This window comes from Rhinatrema bivittatum, chromosome 2 (assembly GCF_901001135.1).
Source record: "Rhinatrema bivittatum chromosome 2, aRhiBiv1.1, whole genome shotgun sequence".
NCBI classification, from domain to species: domain Eukaryota; kingdom Metazoa; phylum Chordata; class Amphibia; order Gymnophiona; family Rhinatrematidae; genus Rhinatrema; species Rhinatrema bivittatum.
Genome location: NC_042616.1, coordinates 376,758,699 through 376,776,295, shown reverse-complemented (window position 1 = coordinate 376,776,295; position 17,597 = coordinate 376,758,699). Strand labels below are relative to the sequence as shown.

The 17,597-nt window shown below is 43.7% G+C and overlaps 1 protein-coding gene across 5 annotated transcripts in view; it reads right to left on the bottom strand.

The window, feature by feature from the left end:
- The window catches only part of ABITRAM (actin binding transcription modulator), a 124,518-nt gene that overhangs the window by 34,823 nt on the left and 72,098 nt on the right, over positions 1–17,597 (bottom strand). For all 5 annotated transcript variants that reach the window (XM_029589987.1, XM_029589984.1, XM_029589986.1 and 2 more), the window contains one exon: positions 314–365. In XM_029589987.1, the coding sequence (XP_029445847.1) occupies positions 314–365 (52 nt within the window). The remainder of the gene's footprint in view (positions 1–313; positions 366–17,597) is intronic.

Genomic DNA, 17,597 nt, shown 5'->3' with positions numbered 1-17,597 from the left:
TGGTCTTGCTTGTAAGTACTACTATCCTTAATATTAAGGCATGGGGGTAACCTGCATGGAGCAGCAGTTACTAACCATAACAGACTCATGCCGTAACCTAAAAGAGCGGCAGTTACTGCCCTTGGTGGACACTTGGAGGTGACCTGCACGGACTGGCAGATGCTGCCATGGAAAGCTTGCTGGGTAGACTGGATGGCCCATTTGATTTTTTTCTGCCAACAATATTATGTTAAATGATCTATAAGATTTAAACATATTGGAATCCTCACATTAAAAAAACATTGCCATTGAGTGGTTAAATACATTTACTTGCCTATTAGAGTGTTGTAGTATGCAATGGTCCTCACAGGGCTTGCCCTTAACATCTGGAGGAAGAAAAAATAAAAAAATGAATATATTTTAATAGCTGTCAAATCATTAATACTGGAAAATGCAATGACAGTTAATACTTTTAATTTTTTTTTCTATAAAATTCGTTACTGAAATTTATGTTTATATAGTAATCCAATAGCCCTTGTCAAACAAGACACTTCTACGAAGAATATTTTTACTTAAAATTACAGCATGGAAATCGTCACGCTTTCAACACTCCTTCAAGGGAATTTATTATTTTTTTTATTAAACTTCTGGACACTACATTTTGTGTGTCAATATTTCAGTAAACTCTGAAAATGGAACCCTAGATTTTTTATATTTGTCCCATCCTTTTTGCCTTGCAATATGCTTTACTGTAGTGCATAATCCGTGTTCTCTCTAATTGCCTATTGTATCATGCAGAGCTCCTCTTGCTGTCTCCAATGTAGTGCTATCTATTTTGGTTTTGCTATTAAAAGAGAAATGTTCAAAACTTTCTCTTTTTTTTTTTTTTACACAATTCTCCCCTTCAGTCATACGTAATATGCACACCAGGTAATAATATGCCTTCCATACATGCTATTAGAGAACCTACTATTGTTTTTTGAATGATTGTACTGTGATTTTTATTAGTTTATTTTAATTACGGTACTTGTTTTTTTACTTTTTGTATTAGTTTTATTGAATTTTATAACTAATTATGAATGTTTATCTTGTAAGCCACCTAGAACTTGGGATGGTGCAGCATATAAATAAATATCTGTCCATATGCCATCTTAAGGCACTTTCCATTGTCCATTGTCTTTTGCAAGAGTAAAACACTGCAGTTTTGTTCAAGAATGTTTTTCAGCAAAACAATGTTTATTTTTATTACAAATTTGGTGTGTCACCTGGTGCCGAAGCTCTAGGCAATTTACAATAAAACTGTTTACACAAAAAAAAGAAAAAAAAATATATATATGGCAGTACAAATGTATGATTAAGAGTTCTATAAGTAATATACTATAAAGAACAAAAGTGAACACAGATGAGTAGACTTACAAAAAAATCAAATTATTTAAATAAAATATATCATAGAAAATTTTATTAAATTAAATATCGCTTTTACAGAAGAAAAAATATTTTACACTCAACACAATAGGTAATACAATATGGGGTAGATTTTAAAAGGCACGCTCGCAGCGTACATGTGTGCACACTACCCGGCGCACACACATGTACGCCCGATTTTATAACTTGCGCGCGCAGGTGTGCACAAGTTATAAAATCAGGGGTCGGCGAGCGCAAGGGAGTGCACAATTGTGCGCTGCCTTCCCCCGTTCCCTTCCCCCTAACCTAACCTTCCCACCCCTTCCCCTACTCTAACCCCCCCCCCCCAAAACTGTTATCTTACCTTTTGCGTCTACCGGCATGCGATCCTTCAACACAGCGGCAATGGCCTCTATGTTGGAGGCCTCTGGCCCCGCCTCGGACTGCCCCTTTAGCAAAGCCCCGGGACTTACACGCATCCCCGGGCCTTTTTAAAATAGGCCCGGCGCACATAGGGCTTTTAAAAGCTGGCCCTATATGGAACAATTCCTCAAATAGTATGTTTATATGTCCATAAAACAAAATAGTCCTGGAATCAACAAATGATCCAATTAAGAACTTGTGAATTTTGAAGATGTCCTACTGTGAACTCAGCAGTGTTCCCACATTGTGCTTTTCAAAAAGTGAGTAACCACTCGGCACCAGTGATAGCCACACTAGTTCTTTGGTACCATGAAGGCTATTATCTATGCATCCCCTCTCAACCAAGGTTCCCTTCATTAGAAGAAGGAGATATAAGCGGGCAATTGGATCACAAACTATAAATAAAAAATGGTACAAAGTCTAAACTCATTGGGGTAGATTTTAAAAGCCCTGCGCACCGGCGCGCCTATTTTGCATAGGCTGCCGGCACGCGCAAAGCCCCGGGACACGCGTAAGTCCTGGGGCTTTGCTTGGAGGGGCGTGTCGGGGGCGGCGCGGCGTTCGGGGGCGTGATGGAGGTCCGGGGGCGGGGCAGAGTGCTCCGGCACAGCGGCCTGTGCCGGGGCAGGGAGCCAGTGACGCGCGCAAGTTACGCCTGCCAGAGGCAGGCATAACAACAAAATAAGGTAGGGAAGGGGGATTTTGTTAAGGCTGGGGGATGGGTTAGAGAGGGGAAGGGAGGAAAGGTGTGGGGGGGGGGGACAAAAAAAAAATGTTCCCTCCGAGGCCGCTCCAATTTCGGCGCGACCTTGGAGGGAACGGAGGCAGGCTGCGCGGCTCAGCGCGCGCAGGCTGCCGATTTTGCGCAGCCTTGCGCATACCGACCCCAGATTTTAAGATACGCGTGTATCTTTTAAAATCTGGCGTACTTTTGTTCGCGCCGGGCACGTGTACTTTTTTTAAATCTGCCCCATTATGTAATATAAAATTGCCTATTAAAAACCTCTTAAATCTAACCTACCATTTGCAGCATTTTTAGGAATTTTTAAGTCTCAGCAAATCTTTCACAGAGTCTTTTAATATTTAAATGGAAACCCTAAAACCAAACATTATAAATCTCCTAAACTTAGTTTAAACATAGCAATAAATTACATTGAAAACAAATTAAAGATTGAAATAAAGACTGCAGATTAACAGAAAAACAAACTCAATCTTACAAACCTTAAACGAGCCTGCTTTCCTGCAGCATTTCAATTAGGAAACCAATAGCATGGCTAGATAATGCCAATGCAAACCTGTATTTATATGTACTAGCTTCTGCAGCTGAGTAGCATCATGACAAAATGTCATCAAATCGTCTAGGTGACATGCTTTGTCAATCACAAATAAATTCCACAACTTATTTTAAAAATGTTTTTTTGTAAAATGACTGTTAATGGCATGCATTATAAGACTGAAAAAAGCTGTTAAAAAGCAGAGATCTGTCAGAATGCTTGCTGGACTATAGAAATTGTATTTGGCACCAAGATAATATTAGCACTCCTTAATTACATTGCTCACTGTAGTCCAAAGCATCAATAGGGAGTATGATTGTTAGTGATGTTCTTTTGGGAAAATGCAGGCTTACAAAAATGCCACCCATTCTATATCAAGATTTAAAACTGTAGGTTGTGTAGTATGCCAGGAATAGATGTAATATTGCTCCTGACACAGCATAAAGAAATATTCCCTCCTCTTAGCTGCATTACCCTTTGTATTACCAAAAAACGTTCTCAGTATGGTTATGATCAATCCAGTGATTTACAAGAGGAAAATCTAATTTTGATATCCTAATACAACTTTTATATTGTATTATTCTGGTTTTAATAGTTTAGTCTGGCCGATATATATTTTTTGGCAGGGAGAGATGATCGTGTAGACCACGTGGGTTGTATCACAATCTAAGTTGCCCATTTATAGTGTGTTGAATTTGCAGCTCTGGATGTTGAAATGTTTTAATCTGCAGGACATTGGTACAAACCACACAATGCATAAGTTTGGTCTTCTTCTGCCGTCATTTCTATGTTTCTATATAAGTAGATTGTCCATACTTGTCCCCGTTGTTATATAAATAATTTTGAGGTACAGTGTGTATTAATTTGTCACGGAGTTTAGATCCTCGGATGCATGCAAATAAAGGTTCATTCTCAAAAACTTTATAGATTTTAAATACATGCCAACATTTTTTTTCTTCTGTAAAAGAGATATTTAATTTAATAAAAAATGTTCTATGATGGCAAAAAAAAATTGTTCCCTCTACATACCTGGATCAGTCCAGACTCCTGGGTTCTGTCCACTCACCAGCAGATGGAGGCAGAAAAAGTTACAACTGACTCCGCTCCTTCCATGAGGTGCACCTACAGTACTTCAGTATTTTTCTGCCTCCAGCAGATGGTGGAGGTGCAAAACCTACAGTCAGGATTTTAGTCAGTTAGTTTTGAAAATTACAGACAAAATAAATTTTATGAACAAAAATATCTATTTTTTTCCTTTTAAGAATTTATTTTACTTTAAAAAAAAAAAAAAAAAAAAGCTTTTTTTCTGGAAGCAGGGCAAGCGGAGACTAGCCTCCTAGGGAGTTGGCAGGTCCTGAGGGGACCATCCTCCCTGGTATTTGAGGCTTTTGGCTTTAGGGGTTGAGAACCCTTGGCTTCAGTTTGCTGCAGCTTTTGGGGTGATACCGGAGAGCCCGGGTCACTCACCCCACGGAGCAGAGGACCCGCTTCTTTCAGGTCGTATAAAAAAAAAAAAAAAATAAGTTATTTATAGCCTTTTTATTTTGCCGGTCGGACTCCCCTTTACCTCTTTAGCTCCTTTGGGCGGTCGGCAGGTTTTTTTTCTTTCACTTTCATTTTCTCCTCGGCCGGCTCATTTTTTTTTTTTAAATGCCGCACAGTCCGGCCTGCCGTACGTGTTAGAGTCTCTCGCGACAGCCTATGGTCCTCCTGCCTCCCCGGGGGGGGGGGGAGGGATCTTCAGGGGCAGCTGGGGGTGTTATTTCTTCCTTGCTCCGTCGCTCTGTCAGACCGGGATGCCCGCGTCTTTCTGCTGCAGCCTCCTTCCCATTTCCTGCTTCATCTGAAGCTATTTCTGGCTCTGTTCAAGCTGCCTCCCTCACAGTGGAGGCCTCCCTCACAGTGGAGGGGGGAGGGGTTTCTCCTCCTGCTCTTTCTCCACAGCAATTAGCCTCTGTGGGAGGTGATTGTTTTGCTAATTCAGCTGCTGTTGCTGCTGAGGAGAGTCCAGAGGGGACGTCAGACTCCTCTTCTTCATTTTCTTCCGACTTTATTATGTTTTTACATAAAGCTTATAAGGCCAGAAAGTCCTCAAAAAATAATTCTGAGGGGATTTCTTTTTTAGTACCATTGTCTCAAAAAGCAGCTTCTAAACAGAACAAATCCTCGCGAGGGATGGATGTTCCCAAGCTTAATTGTTCTCTTAGGACTCCAGTGTCTCTGCACTTACCTGACACTTCTTCTGATACCTCAGAGTCAGACCAGGGGGACCCAAGCAACATTCCTCCTCAAGACCCTGATTCTGCTGCTGGTCAAGATCCCTTGCCCTCTCAGGGTCCTCATGTGGTTGTAGGCGATGATCCTAAGGTGGTCCGCCTCTTTAGGAAGGATGAGCTTCTTCCTCTCATTCCTGTGATTCTTGAGGAGTTGGGAATTGATTCCCCACCAGACGATTCTTGTATGGGTTCAATTGACTCTGTCATGGTTGGTCTTCGTGGTCCCACTCGGTCTTTTCCTTTTCACCTTTCAGTCACAGACTTATTATTTCGTGAATGGGACACCCCTGACTTGGGATTAAAGGTCAGCAAGGCCATGGATAAGCTATATCCTCTGCCTAAGGATGTTTTAGACCTTTTGCGTGTTCCCAAGGTTGATGCAGTGGTCTCTGCTGTTACCAAAAAGACTACAATCCCGGTTACCGGTATTACAGCTCTCAAAGATCTTCAGGATCGAAAGCTAGAGGTTCAACTTAAAAAGATTTTTGAAGTTTCGGTTCTTGGAGTCCGAGCTGTTATGTGCAGTAGTTTTGCTTTAAGAGCAGGACTCCGCTGGGTTCAGCTCCTGCAGAATAATTCTTCTCTTTCTGAGTCCGAGGCTATTCAAGCTGGGCGTTTGGAAGCCGCTGTTGCTTACAGTGCTAACGCTCTTTATGATTTGTTACGTACCTCAGCCAGATCAATGGTTTCGGCTGTCTCTGCCCGCAGACTTCTCTGATTAAGACACTGGTCTGCGGATGTCTCTTCAAAAGCTCAATTAGGATCTTTACCCTTTAAGGGTAAACTTCTCTTTGGGAAGGATCTTGAGGACTTGATTCATTCCTTAGGAGAAAATAAGGTACATCGTCTGCCTGAGGATAGACCCAGGACAAGGGGATAGTTATCTTCCAGATCCCGTTTATGAGGAAACTGCAGGTTTCGCTCCTCCCGCTCTTCAGGTTCTTCTTTTTGGCAACAGCCTGCTAGACAGCAATCTTGGCCTCAGTCCTTTCGAGGATGTCATTATGGGAGACCTGGTACCTCCCAGTCCTCTGGTGGAGCGAAAACTTCTCAATAAGATGAGTTCCTCTGTTCCGGTAGTGGGAAACAGATTGTCTCTCTATTTTGAGGACTGGGCCAAAATAACATCGGATCAGTGGGTCCTTACTGTGATAAAACAAGGCTACGCCTTAGATTTTATACAGCGTGCTTGTGACCGTTTTCTCATCTCTCCATGTTCTTACACTCAAAAGTGTCTAAGAGAGCTTGGGACCTCCATTGGAGCAATGAAAGGGCAGTTATTCCATCTACTTTTTCGTACCCAAAAAAGACGGCACATTTCGCCCCATTCTGGACCTAAAAAGAGTCAATCGATGTCTGAGAATCCCAAGGTTTCACAAAGAAACTTTAAGAGCGGTACTGGCATCCGTTCACAAAGGCGAGTTCTTAGCTTCTTTGGACCTGACCGAGGCATATCTTCACATAGGAATTCGGTTCGACCATCAGAAGTTCCTGTGGTTCTCAATTCTGGGGGACCACTTTCAATTTTGCGCTCTTCTTTCGGTCTCGCCACGGCACCCAGGACCGGTACCAAAATAATGATTGTAGTAGCTGCACAGCTCCGAAAAGAGGGATTCTTTGTTCATCCCTACCTAGACAATTGGCTCATTCGAGCAAAGTTGGAACATCTCTGTCGCTTGACTGTGTCTCGAGTTCTTCAGCTTCTGCAGTCATTGGGCTGGGTTGTCAACCTGGCAAAGAGCCACTTAGTACCATCCCAGTCCTTGGAGTTTCTGGGAGCCGTGTTCGACACCCGGTGGGGGAAAGTTTTTCTCACGGAACAGATAAAACTACAGTGTCAGATTCGGGTCTTGTTATCCAAGTCTCCTCCCAAAGTCTGGCATTATCTACAGGTTCTAGGCTCCATGGCCTCCACTTGGGACTTAGTTCCATGGCCATTTGCTCATTTGAGACCACTTCAGTCAGCATTGCTTTCCTGCTGGAATCCGGTGTCGGAACAGTTTCATCTTCCCCTTCCTCTTACAGACTCTGCTCGTTGCAGTCTCGATTGTTGACTCCTATCGCAGAATTTGCATCGTGGAGTGGATCTAGAGGCTCCAGTTTGGACAGTAGTCACGATGGATGCCAGTCTGTCCGGCTGGGGGGCAGTTTGTCTCGACAGGTCTGTTCAGGGGCAATGGTCACCAGAGGAATCTCATTGGTCGATCAATCGTTTGGAGACCAGAGTGGTGAGACTAGCCTTACAGGCCTTTCTACCGCTTCTTCAGGGGAAGTCAGTCAGAATCCTTTCCGACCATGTGACAACAGTGGCTTATATCAACTGCCAAGGGGGAACCAAGAGACAATCGGTCGCGTTCGAGGCTCAGCTGTTGATAGCATGGGTGGAACAACATCTCATTCGCATTGCAACGTCTCACATCGCCGGGCTTGACAAAGTTCAAGCAGACTTTCTCAGTCGCCATCGTCTAGGATCCCGGGGAGTGGGAACTTTCCGAGCAGGCTTTTCATCTCATATGTGAAAAGTGGTCCACGCCGAGCATGGACCTGATTGTAACGTTCCGGAACACCAAGACTCCACGCTTCTTCAGTCAATGTCGAGAGCCAGGGGCAGAAGGAGTCGATGCCTTGATTCTTCCTTGGCCAATGAACATTCTGTTTTATGTGTTTTCTCCTTGGCAAAATTCTTCGGCACATAGAATCTCATCCCTCAGAGGTGATTCTGGTAGCTCCGGAATGGCCGAGACGTCCTTGGTTTGCAGACCTTCTCAACCTCATAGTGGATGGTCCGCTTCGCTTTCGGAACCTTCCGATTCTTCTCTGCAAATGTCCCTTTTGTTTGGAAGAGGTAGATTGCTTCTCTCTAGAGGCATAGCTTTTGAAAGGCAGCACTTGAAAGATAAGGGTTATTCTGATGCGGTGGTCGCTACTCTTCTCAGGTCAAGAAAAACCTCTACTTCCTTGGCTTATGTCAGGGTTTGGGGAGTTTTTGAATCCCGGTGTGAGGAGAATCAGGTGGTTCCTATTCAGGCTTTTGATTCCTGACATTTTGTCTTTTTTGCAGGCTGGTCTGGCTAAGGGCTTATCTTGCAGCTCTCTCAGGGTACAGGTGCGGCGCTCTCTATTGCGTTATCTCAAGGTCACTAATAGTTTCTGCATGTCGGACCATATTTTTGTGCTCTGGAGCAGTCTCAAGAGAGGGCACAAAGCATCTAGGGCTACTATAGCCCGATGGCTAAAAGAAGCTATTGGTTCGGCATACTTACTTCATGGTCGGTCACTTCCATCTGGTCTTCGTGCTCACTCTACTCGGTCTCAAGCAACTTCCTGGGCGGAGTGTCAGCAAGTATCTCCACTTGAGATTTGTAGGGTGGCGACTTGGAAGTCTTTACATACTTTTGCTAGACATTATCACCTGGATGTTCAGGTTCCAGGATCTGGGGATTTCGGTGATGCGGTGATCCGAGCGGGACTCTCAGGGTCCCACTCTAGGTAAAGGAGCTCTGGTACATATAAAATCGTGCGCGCATGCACACATCTACACACATGAGCACACTTGTGCAGGTATTACATTTCACCTCTTAGAATTTATTCCAGTTTACATCAAATCTGGCACACTTTGCAGAACTCACTAACACCTCTATTACCATATGTAATATATTTCTAAAATTATTCAAATATAAAGAAACATTATTTCTTATTATCTCAATATAAATCTCATATTTATTATGCTAGAATCGTAGTAAATAGCTAATAAGATTCCACTGCTAAAATATATAATATTGGTAACAAGGGGAACTTGTTGGTAACCCATGTACTGTGAAGGACTTTCATGATTGATTTAAGTATGTGACAGCATAATATGGTGTCAAACAAAGGATTGTTTCTTAGGTTAGAATGGTTAAATTATTTACCTTATAATTTTCTTTCCATGAGTCCTACTAGATCAGTCATCACATATGGGATTTCCCTCCTCCACAGCTTACAGAGACAGAGGACACTCCTCTTTTAGGTCCTCACTCTGGGCAATTAGGGAGGTATGGGCCTGGTCCATTCCTAGTGCCTACTGCCAGAGCCCTGTGATCAAATCTTCCCTTATTGCCAATAAAAAAAAAAAAATCTTATGGTCCACAAAACTGTTCTGAATAAGAGGTACAAGTATGGAAAGACAGAACAGGCACCCTTAGGAATATAGGAAATGTGTCTTGTGATTGATCCCCCCAAACCCTGTGCTCCTGGGTGGGTTCTGGACTGGTCTAGCAGGACTTGAGTAAAGAAAATTCTCAGGTAAGAATAATTTAATCTTCCTTTTCTTCCTGCTAGACAGTCCTCACATATGGGAGTTACAAAAGCTACTCCTTGCTGGGGCAGGAAGAAGAAAGGGCTGCCTTGATAATTCCTGTCCCAAAGGTAGCATCTGCCTTGGCCTGTATGTCCAACCTGTAATGATTAACGAAAGAATGCAAGGATTACCAGGCAGCTGCCTTCAAATTTCCTTCATGGAGGCTGCCCAGGATGATGCTTGCACCTTTGTAGAATGAGCCCTGCTGGAGTCTGTTTTCCTAATACAAGTAAGCCGATGCCGATTGCTTCCCTAATCCACCTGGCTATGGTGGCCTTGGAGGTTGCCTCCCCCTTCCAGGCACCGCCACACAAGACAAAGAGCCTGTGTTTTCCTAAAGACTTTTGTCACCTTTAGATACCTTAACAAAATCCACTGAATTTTTAATAGGCATAGACTCCTGACCTTCCCTTAACAGTCCTCACAATTGAATGCCTGGAAGGGATACCATCTGATTTATATGGGTAGGATCTTTGGAACAGGGCAAAAGGTGACAGAATCCTGCAAAAATACTAAGTAAGGATCCTTGCATGATAGGACCAGCAGCTCTAAGCTGCATCTGGCCAAGCAGACTGCCACAAGAAAGGAAGCCTTCAGTGACAAGTCCTTAATAGATGCCTGCGTTAGCACCTGAAAGGGTGGTTTGACTAAGATTTTTAGTACCAGATTGAGGCCCCACTGACTGGAATGGTGGCCTTATGCGTTTTACCACTTTAAGAAAATGCCCTATGTCCGGGTGTGCTGCTACTGAGGTACCTTTAATGCAGCCTATATAATATGCAATAGCTGCGACCTGGACCTTCAAGGACTCGAGTGCCAGACTTTTGTCTAGACCCACTTGCATAAAATCTAATATTTGTAAAATATCTGCTCTCCAAGGAGAATGGACATAGTTGGTGCAAAAGTTCTCGAATATTCACCTAAGCCATAGACATAGGCCAGGTAGGTGGAAAACTCCCACGCCTTTAACATAATTGAGACTACAGAGGCAGAATATTCTCTCTTTCTTGCACAGGCATGTCTTAAGTGCCAAGCCATAAAAGAGAATGGAGATGGGTCTTTCATTGGTAGTGGACCTTGCCAAAGAAGACTCCACTCCTTGGGTACAAGCAAGAGGAGCTTCATCCAGCAGCTTCACCAGATCTACATACCAAGTCTTCTTGACCGATTTGGGGCTACTAGCATGGCCAAAAATGGATAGTTTTTCACCTTCTTTATTGTCCTTCCTATTAGTGGCCATGGTAGGAGGACAAATAGCAAGCTGAGCCTTGGCCATGGGAATAACAGTGCATCTATTCCCATGAATCCCGGCTCCAGCCTGCAGCTGAAAGTCTGCCTTGCCATTTGCATGTGTCATCATTAGATTCAAGCATGGGGGCCCTTAGTGGCATACTATCCTTGAAAGACTTTTGGCCCCTCTGGACATCCTTTAGAGTCGTAGCCCCAACCACCAGGAAGGTGGTGTGTTTGGTAACCGCCGTGACAGAGAAATCTACCTTGGGCATCATAAGTAGATTCAAGCAGTCCTCAGGAAGGGGGTAGAGCTTGTCCATAGCCCTCCCCACTCAGAGTCCCGCCTCAGGGGACTCCCATTCCCTAAGGAGCATCAGTTTATGCATAGGGTGAAAAGGAAAAGTACATGGAAGAGCCCTAAGTTCCACCAGGACCGGGTCCATGTTGGCAGGAATTGTGGCTGTAACCGTATCTGCCGGGGGGCAACTTAATTCCCAGTTCCTGCAAAATGAAGGGAATGAGTGGTTCTAGTTCCTCCTTTTGAAATAAGCATAGCACCCGAAGATCATCCCCCTCAAGGGGGGGTTAGGAAGCAGCGGGACAACATCCAGATCTGGAATTGGGACCAGTGGCGGCTGTGGCAGATCCGGAGGCGGCGGGACCCCTGGCACCACCCTAACCGAGCCCTGGCCCTCTGGTGCTTTCAGAGGTTGCGGAGAAGAAATTTGCGGGTTTTTTGGGGTGGGGTGGGGGGTCCAGGGATGGATCTTCCTCCTGCAGTAAGCTGGCTAAATAGGACTTGTGCATAAGCAGCACAAACTCCGCGGAGAAACAAGACAGACTTCCCGGGGGGGGAGGGGTAGGAGGGGGGGGGTAGGGAAAGGTCAGGCACCCCCTCCGGGGCATGAGGGAGGCTCAAATCCAGAGGAGAAACTTTAAAAAAAAAAAAAAAAAAAAAAAAAATCGGGCTCACCTTCCTCCTGCACATCCGATTCTGCATTTGAGACTGCTTCCAAGATGGCCGCCGTTTCTGCGGTTTTCCGGGCCAGGAACAGCCTGGCCATGCGGCGGGGAACTCGCCCCCGGGTCGCTGTGGGTGAGGGGACCTATGAGGGACCCTCCCCACCCGGTAGGCACCCTGAACAGAGGCCTAAGTGGGAAAACGTGTGGCAGACTCTCCACATGCTTTACAGGCACTGGAACGTGGCATCAGCGCTGAAGGAAAACAAATCGCTAAAAAAGTAAAAACAGCTGAGCTGTGCAGGGCTGAAGTTGGTCAGCAGAGGCAGCAACTGAACTCTACACACTGCCGGAGCTGTCCACAGTTCTTAAAAAGTAACAAATACAGCCCTGCTTGTACCTTTTTTTTTTTTTTTTTTTAACTGCTTAGCTAAGCCAGGGGAAAAACACTCTCTGAGAGGGTACTGTTTTACAGTAGACAGCTAGATAATGGGGGAGGGACTGGACCACCAGTATCACCCCAGATGGTCACCGGAAAAAAGGGGCCTAGGATGGGCAAGCCCCCCCAGCAGAGCGAAGAGACCGAACTGTCTCTCTGAGGGAAAAAAAGGGAGAAACTTTCAAAGTCCTCTTTTTTTTTTTTTTTAAACAATTTAATACTTGCTTGATCCAGACCAAAAGTAAAGAAAATCCCCTCAGGGAAACTAAGGGAAGAAGAAGAAGAGAGACCGTAGGTTCAGCTGCCTGCACCTGCTGGAGACAGACGAATACTGAAGGGGTGTAGTGTAGGCTCTCTCCTGATATAGGATTTCCTGCTGTGTAGGCTGCTGAGAGCTGGAGAAGATGCTTTTCTGCCCAGTCGAGCAGCCAGGCTGCCTCCTGCGCTAATGAGGGGCTGTGGGTGCTCCCTTGTCTGTTGACATAAGCTACTGTCGTGGCATTGTCCTACTGAAACCTGACTACCTGATGGCTTGTTTCCAATCTGTTTATTGAATAAGCTACTTCTTGTGGGTATATCCAAGATAAAATGAGGCTAATGGTACAATAATGACAACAATCCAAAATGATTTGCGCCACTAATGATTAAAGCACATTGCACACACACAAAAAGACTTTTTTTTTGTTTTAAGGAGGAAAGACTTCAGATGCCAAATGCAAGTGAATTCTCACTGATTTGATAGAGGGCAAAATCACAAGTCAGAAAAACCTGTTTTTTTTGTGGTATGCACCTACCCTTCCCATTGAAATGTTATTAAGCCAACATTTTTTATATTTTCTTTTCTTTAAAAATTGAGAAATTCTCTGGAAGCACCAAAAAAATTGTTCAAGTGAGCCTACAACCTTAATACTTGATTATCAAGCAATTCCGATTTACTTAGCTTTAGACTGGTCAAACAGCTCTTGTTTTCAACAGTGCTGCTGCATGCCTGCGATGATCTTTTCCATTTGCTTTTTTCTTTTTTTAAAAAGACTTCATATATAAATGCTGCGACCTGGCCAGTGTTTCGCCTGAACGGCTGCTTCACAGAGTAACGCTTCTGCTTCTACTACCAAAGTGACAATGTGTCTATTTTACCAACAAACTTATCTCATTCATGGCAAAACAGGAAACGCATGAGTAGAAGGAGGAGGGGGGGGGGCCAGAAGGACAGACAGTACTACGCATGTTCTGATCTCCGCAGCCCATGCTATAGAGTTGCACACTGTTTCTCCTGCTGAGATAACTGAGAAGTTGGCAGCACGGAGGTCAGTGACTAGTGCTTGTTGGGCCGATCGCCCCACGCGGGAATTGAGAGTTTGAGGTGGCTACGTGGGAGAGACTACAAAAAGAAGATAGGAAGCGAGGGAAGGAGTAGGCTATGAAGGGAAGAAGCAACATGGGTGGAAGAAGATGAGATGGGAAGAGAGTAAAGATGTGAAAAAGTGGGAGGTGGGGTTGGTAGAATGAGGGAAGGAAGAGGAGAGATGGGGAGGACAGCAATAGGAGGGAGGGGAGAGTGGTAGGAAGATTATGGGAGGGGGAGGAGAGAGAAGCAAAGGAGGAAGATGGTAGTAAGGGAAAAGGAGGATGGAAGGAGAAAGACCAGAGATGAAAGAGGAAGTGTGATGAGGAGAAAGATGGGGAGGGAGAAGGTCAGAAGAGGGAGGGGTGGATGAGAGAGAGATGGAGTGGGAGAGCCTGTGTCTCAGTTATCCTCAATGGTGTGCAGTCAGGGCTTTCAAGGGATTCATTGAATCCCCAAGCCCATAGGTCTTGCCATGAATTGGCAAGTGCCATCCCAATTAATTTTATACATCAGATCTGGCAGGGAGAAACCAAATCCCTGCCTGATCTGATCAATGACTATACACCTCTCTACTTCCCCTCTTCCCCCAAAGCTGGCAGCAGGAGCTGTGTTTAACCGAACGTCATCTCCTCATGCTGCAGGAACAGTCTCAAGCTCCTACCGCGAGATTGGCCCCTTAGCTACTCCTGCTGTCACCCATTCTATGACCCGGCAGGCTACCATGGAGCCTATCTCGCAGTGGCTGATGAGAGGGACCCCATCCCACTGGTAGTTGAAGATTGAGAGGCTCAGCACACCACTGTGGAACACGCAGACAAAAACCGGGAGGACTGGTGGCCAGCAGCAGACCCCATTCTCACTGTTGGCTGTAGAAGAGGCCCAGGTGCTGACAACTTGTATGTGTGTCTGGGTATGACAGCCTGAGACTGAGAACTTGTGAGTATGTGTGTGTGTGTGTGTGTGTGTGGGGGGGGGGGGGGGTTTGAGAGCCTCTGTGTGTGCGAGTGCGCCTCTGTGTGTGTGAGGGTGAAAGAGCGAGAAAGGGGTGTGTGAGAGAGAAAGAGCCTGTGTGTGTATATGAGGGAGGAATAGATCCTGTGTGACTGCTCCTGTTTGTGTGAAAGAGAGGATGTGTATGAGAGTCACGTGTGAGAGAGAGCGAGTCACGTGTGAGAGAGAGCGAGAGAAAGATGTGTGTGTGTGTGACAGAGGATAAAGTTTGTGCAGCCTCCCCACTCCCTCCAATCCACAATCTCAGGATGGCTGGAAATCCAAAAATCCCAGATATAGAGAATGGAAGATTTTTTAATCCTTAGTTTCATTTTTGGAAGTTATTTGATGTGTCTGCTGATCTGAAATGTTATATTGGTGTTTTGGGAAATTATAAACACATTTATGAGATTTTAATATTGGATATTCTATACATAAATTGTTTTGAAATATTTATTATATTTCTTAGTCTGGTTTTACTGTTATGATTGATGTTTTGCATTTCTTAATTTTGTTTGTTGGTACCTTATTCTGGCTTTGGTAAGGGAGTGTATGTGTAACCCAAATGAAGGTTCCTGCTGGTGTATAGTTTCAACGTAGGGATCTATAGCAGTCTATCTTACTCTGCTTTCAATAGGGGTTGTAGAGCTTAATGTAATATTTACAGTATTGCTCTTTCCTGGGCAGGATTGTTGCTTTTTGAGTCCTGAAAGTTAGTGTTGTTTTGACATGGCATATTTGTCTCTGGGTAAACTGTATGCTTAGCAGGTTGTGCTTAGTTTTTATTGGATTTATGTAAGTATTATCCAAAAATACTGTACATGAGCTATTGAAACAATATAGAACCTGACTTTAAATGTCAATGTCTCTGATTTGACATCTGAAGGGACCTATGTAGTTTTAAGAGTTTTTGTATAATATTTTTAGGTATTTTTTAAGAGTCCTAGTTTGTTTTCAAAATAGGAGATGTATTGGTGTTTTAGAGCCTGATGTAATATTTGCAAAGTTGCCTTTTCATAGGTACATGTTGTTGCTATTTCAGTGCTGGCAGGTAGTGTTTTGGTACGGAAGATTTACTATATTGTTATTGTTTATTCATGGCTTTCTGAATAGCACACACCCAATACGTGTTACAACAGACCTAATGCCATATGGATTCCAAGTGTCTTTTGTGACTTGGGGAGAGGGGACTGAGGGAGTAAGACTGAATCCCCCGCTATAAATGTCAACATATGCCAGTGGTTACCCTTTTATCTTCAAGCTAATTATCAATATTGTGAGGGGGGAGGGGGGGGGGGAAGAGTGGTATTGGTGGGAAGGACCTATGAGTCCCTGCCCCGGATCTTTTAAGTACCTAGCAATGCCACTGACTAAAACACCTTGGGCTCTTCAGGAATTCCTTTCCCCTGGAAGAAGTATAGAATTAAATTGTCACTAAGCCCTAGCATAGAGTGTGCTGCCAGCTTCCAGCTATACCCAGAGAAAGGCTACATAATTCTGTTGGAGCATCCCAAAATTCTTGTTTTTCAGTCAATGTCAGCAGCAAAATTTCTGGTGCACCACCATTTTAAGCAGTCACCCTACACCCCCCTGATGTCCCAAATAAGGATCAAGGGGGATTTTTTTTTTAATACTTTTTGCAAAAGGCCAGCTCATTTTAGGAGGGGATTTTAATTTAACAATTCATCAGATTTAGACAATTCTAAATAGTGTGGCCACTATCAAAACGCCTGTAGGAGGTGTTTGGCTGAGCTGTTGGACTTATTGGGAGTGGTAGATATTTAAAGAGTGCTTCACCCAACTAGCAAAGATTATACATTTTATTCTCTACCACATTCTACCTATTCTAGAACAGATACGATTTTTCTAGCTCCATCATTAATGGGACAGATAGCCAATGCTTCTATTTAGGGAAATGTTTGGACAGATCATGCTCCAATTTGGATAGATATCAGTAGCTTTAGTTACTATAATCTCCATTAGTTTTGGAGACTTAATGACATGTTAAAAGATGAAGATCCCACAGGAAACTGAAAAATATTTGCAACTGAATAGTACTGCCAACATTACTCTCGCCTAAGGGGGTAATTTTCAAAAGATTCAAGTGCATAAATGTAACCACTATTGTAGTGATTTTCAAAAACCCACTTACTTAAATAAAGTACATTTACAACCCAGTTTTACTCAAGTAAATACTTTTCAAAATCAGGCCCATAGTGTGGGATTGTTTAAAGAATGTTTTGAGGGGCAAATTGATTATTTGGGCTTCACAGAAGAAAAAGGCTAGACAGCAGAAAGAGAGAGAATTGAGGGACATGGTAATGGATTTAGAGAAAAGTCATAAAAGGATTGATTCTATACACATTTTGGGACAATTGGAATGGGCAAGGGCACGGTTGAAAGAATTAAATATTTAACATCTTAACTTTCAAATGATGTCCGTTAAATATTTATTTAACAAGTTTTATATACCATCATTGGGAAGCGTCAAAATGACGCCATCATAACTGTTTACAAAATATAAGGTTACAGGGATGAGGGGGTAAACAGGGTTTCAAAATACAAATTGTTGTAAAGCAAAGGTTATAACATGTGTAATGCTACAGAAAATTTATAGAAACATAGATGTGATGAATTTCATTTTTTGAAGGAGGATTGGAATGTGAAGTAATTTTGTTGTTCAAATAAATGTATTTTGAACATGGGGATAAAGCCACTAAATTACTGGCCCTTAAATTAAAGAAACAACACAGATTCACAAAATATAGGATCATGACTGGGGACTGCTGAGTGATCCCAGTCAGATTCTCCATAGGTTTCAGGAGTTTTACTAAGATCTATACTCTGGGGATAGGACCATAGGAGAAGATGCTGCTGCCCTGTTTTTTTTGGGCAAGGGTTGTCTCCTGGCCTGGCTTCCGACCAACAGGAG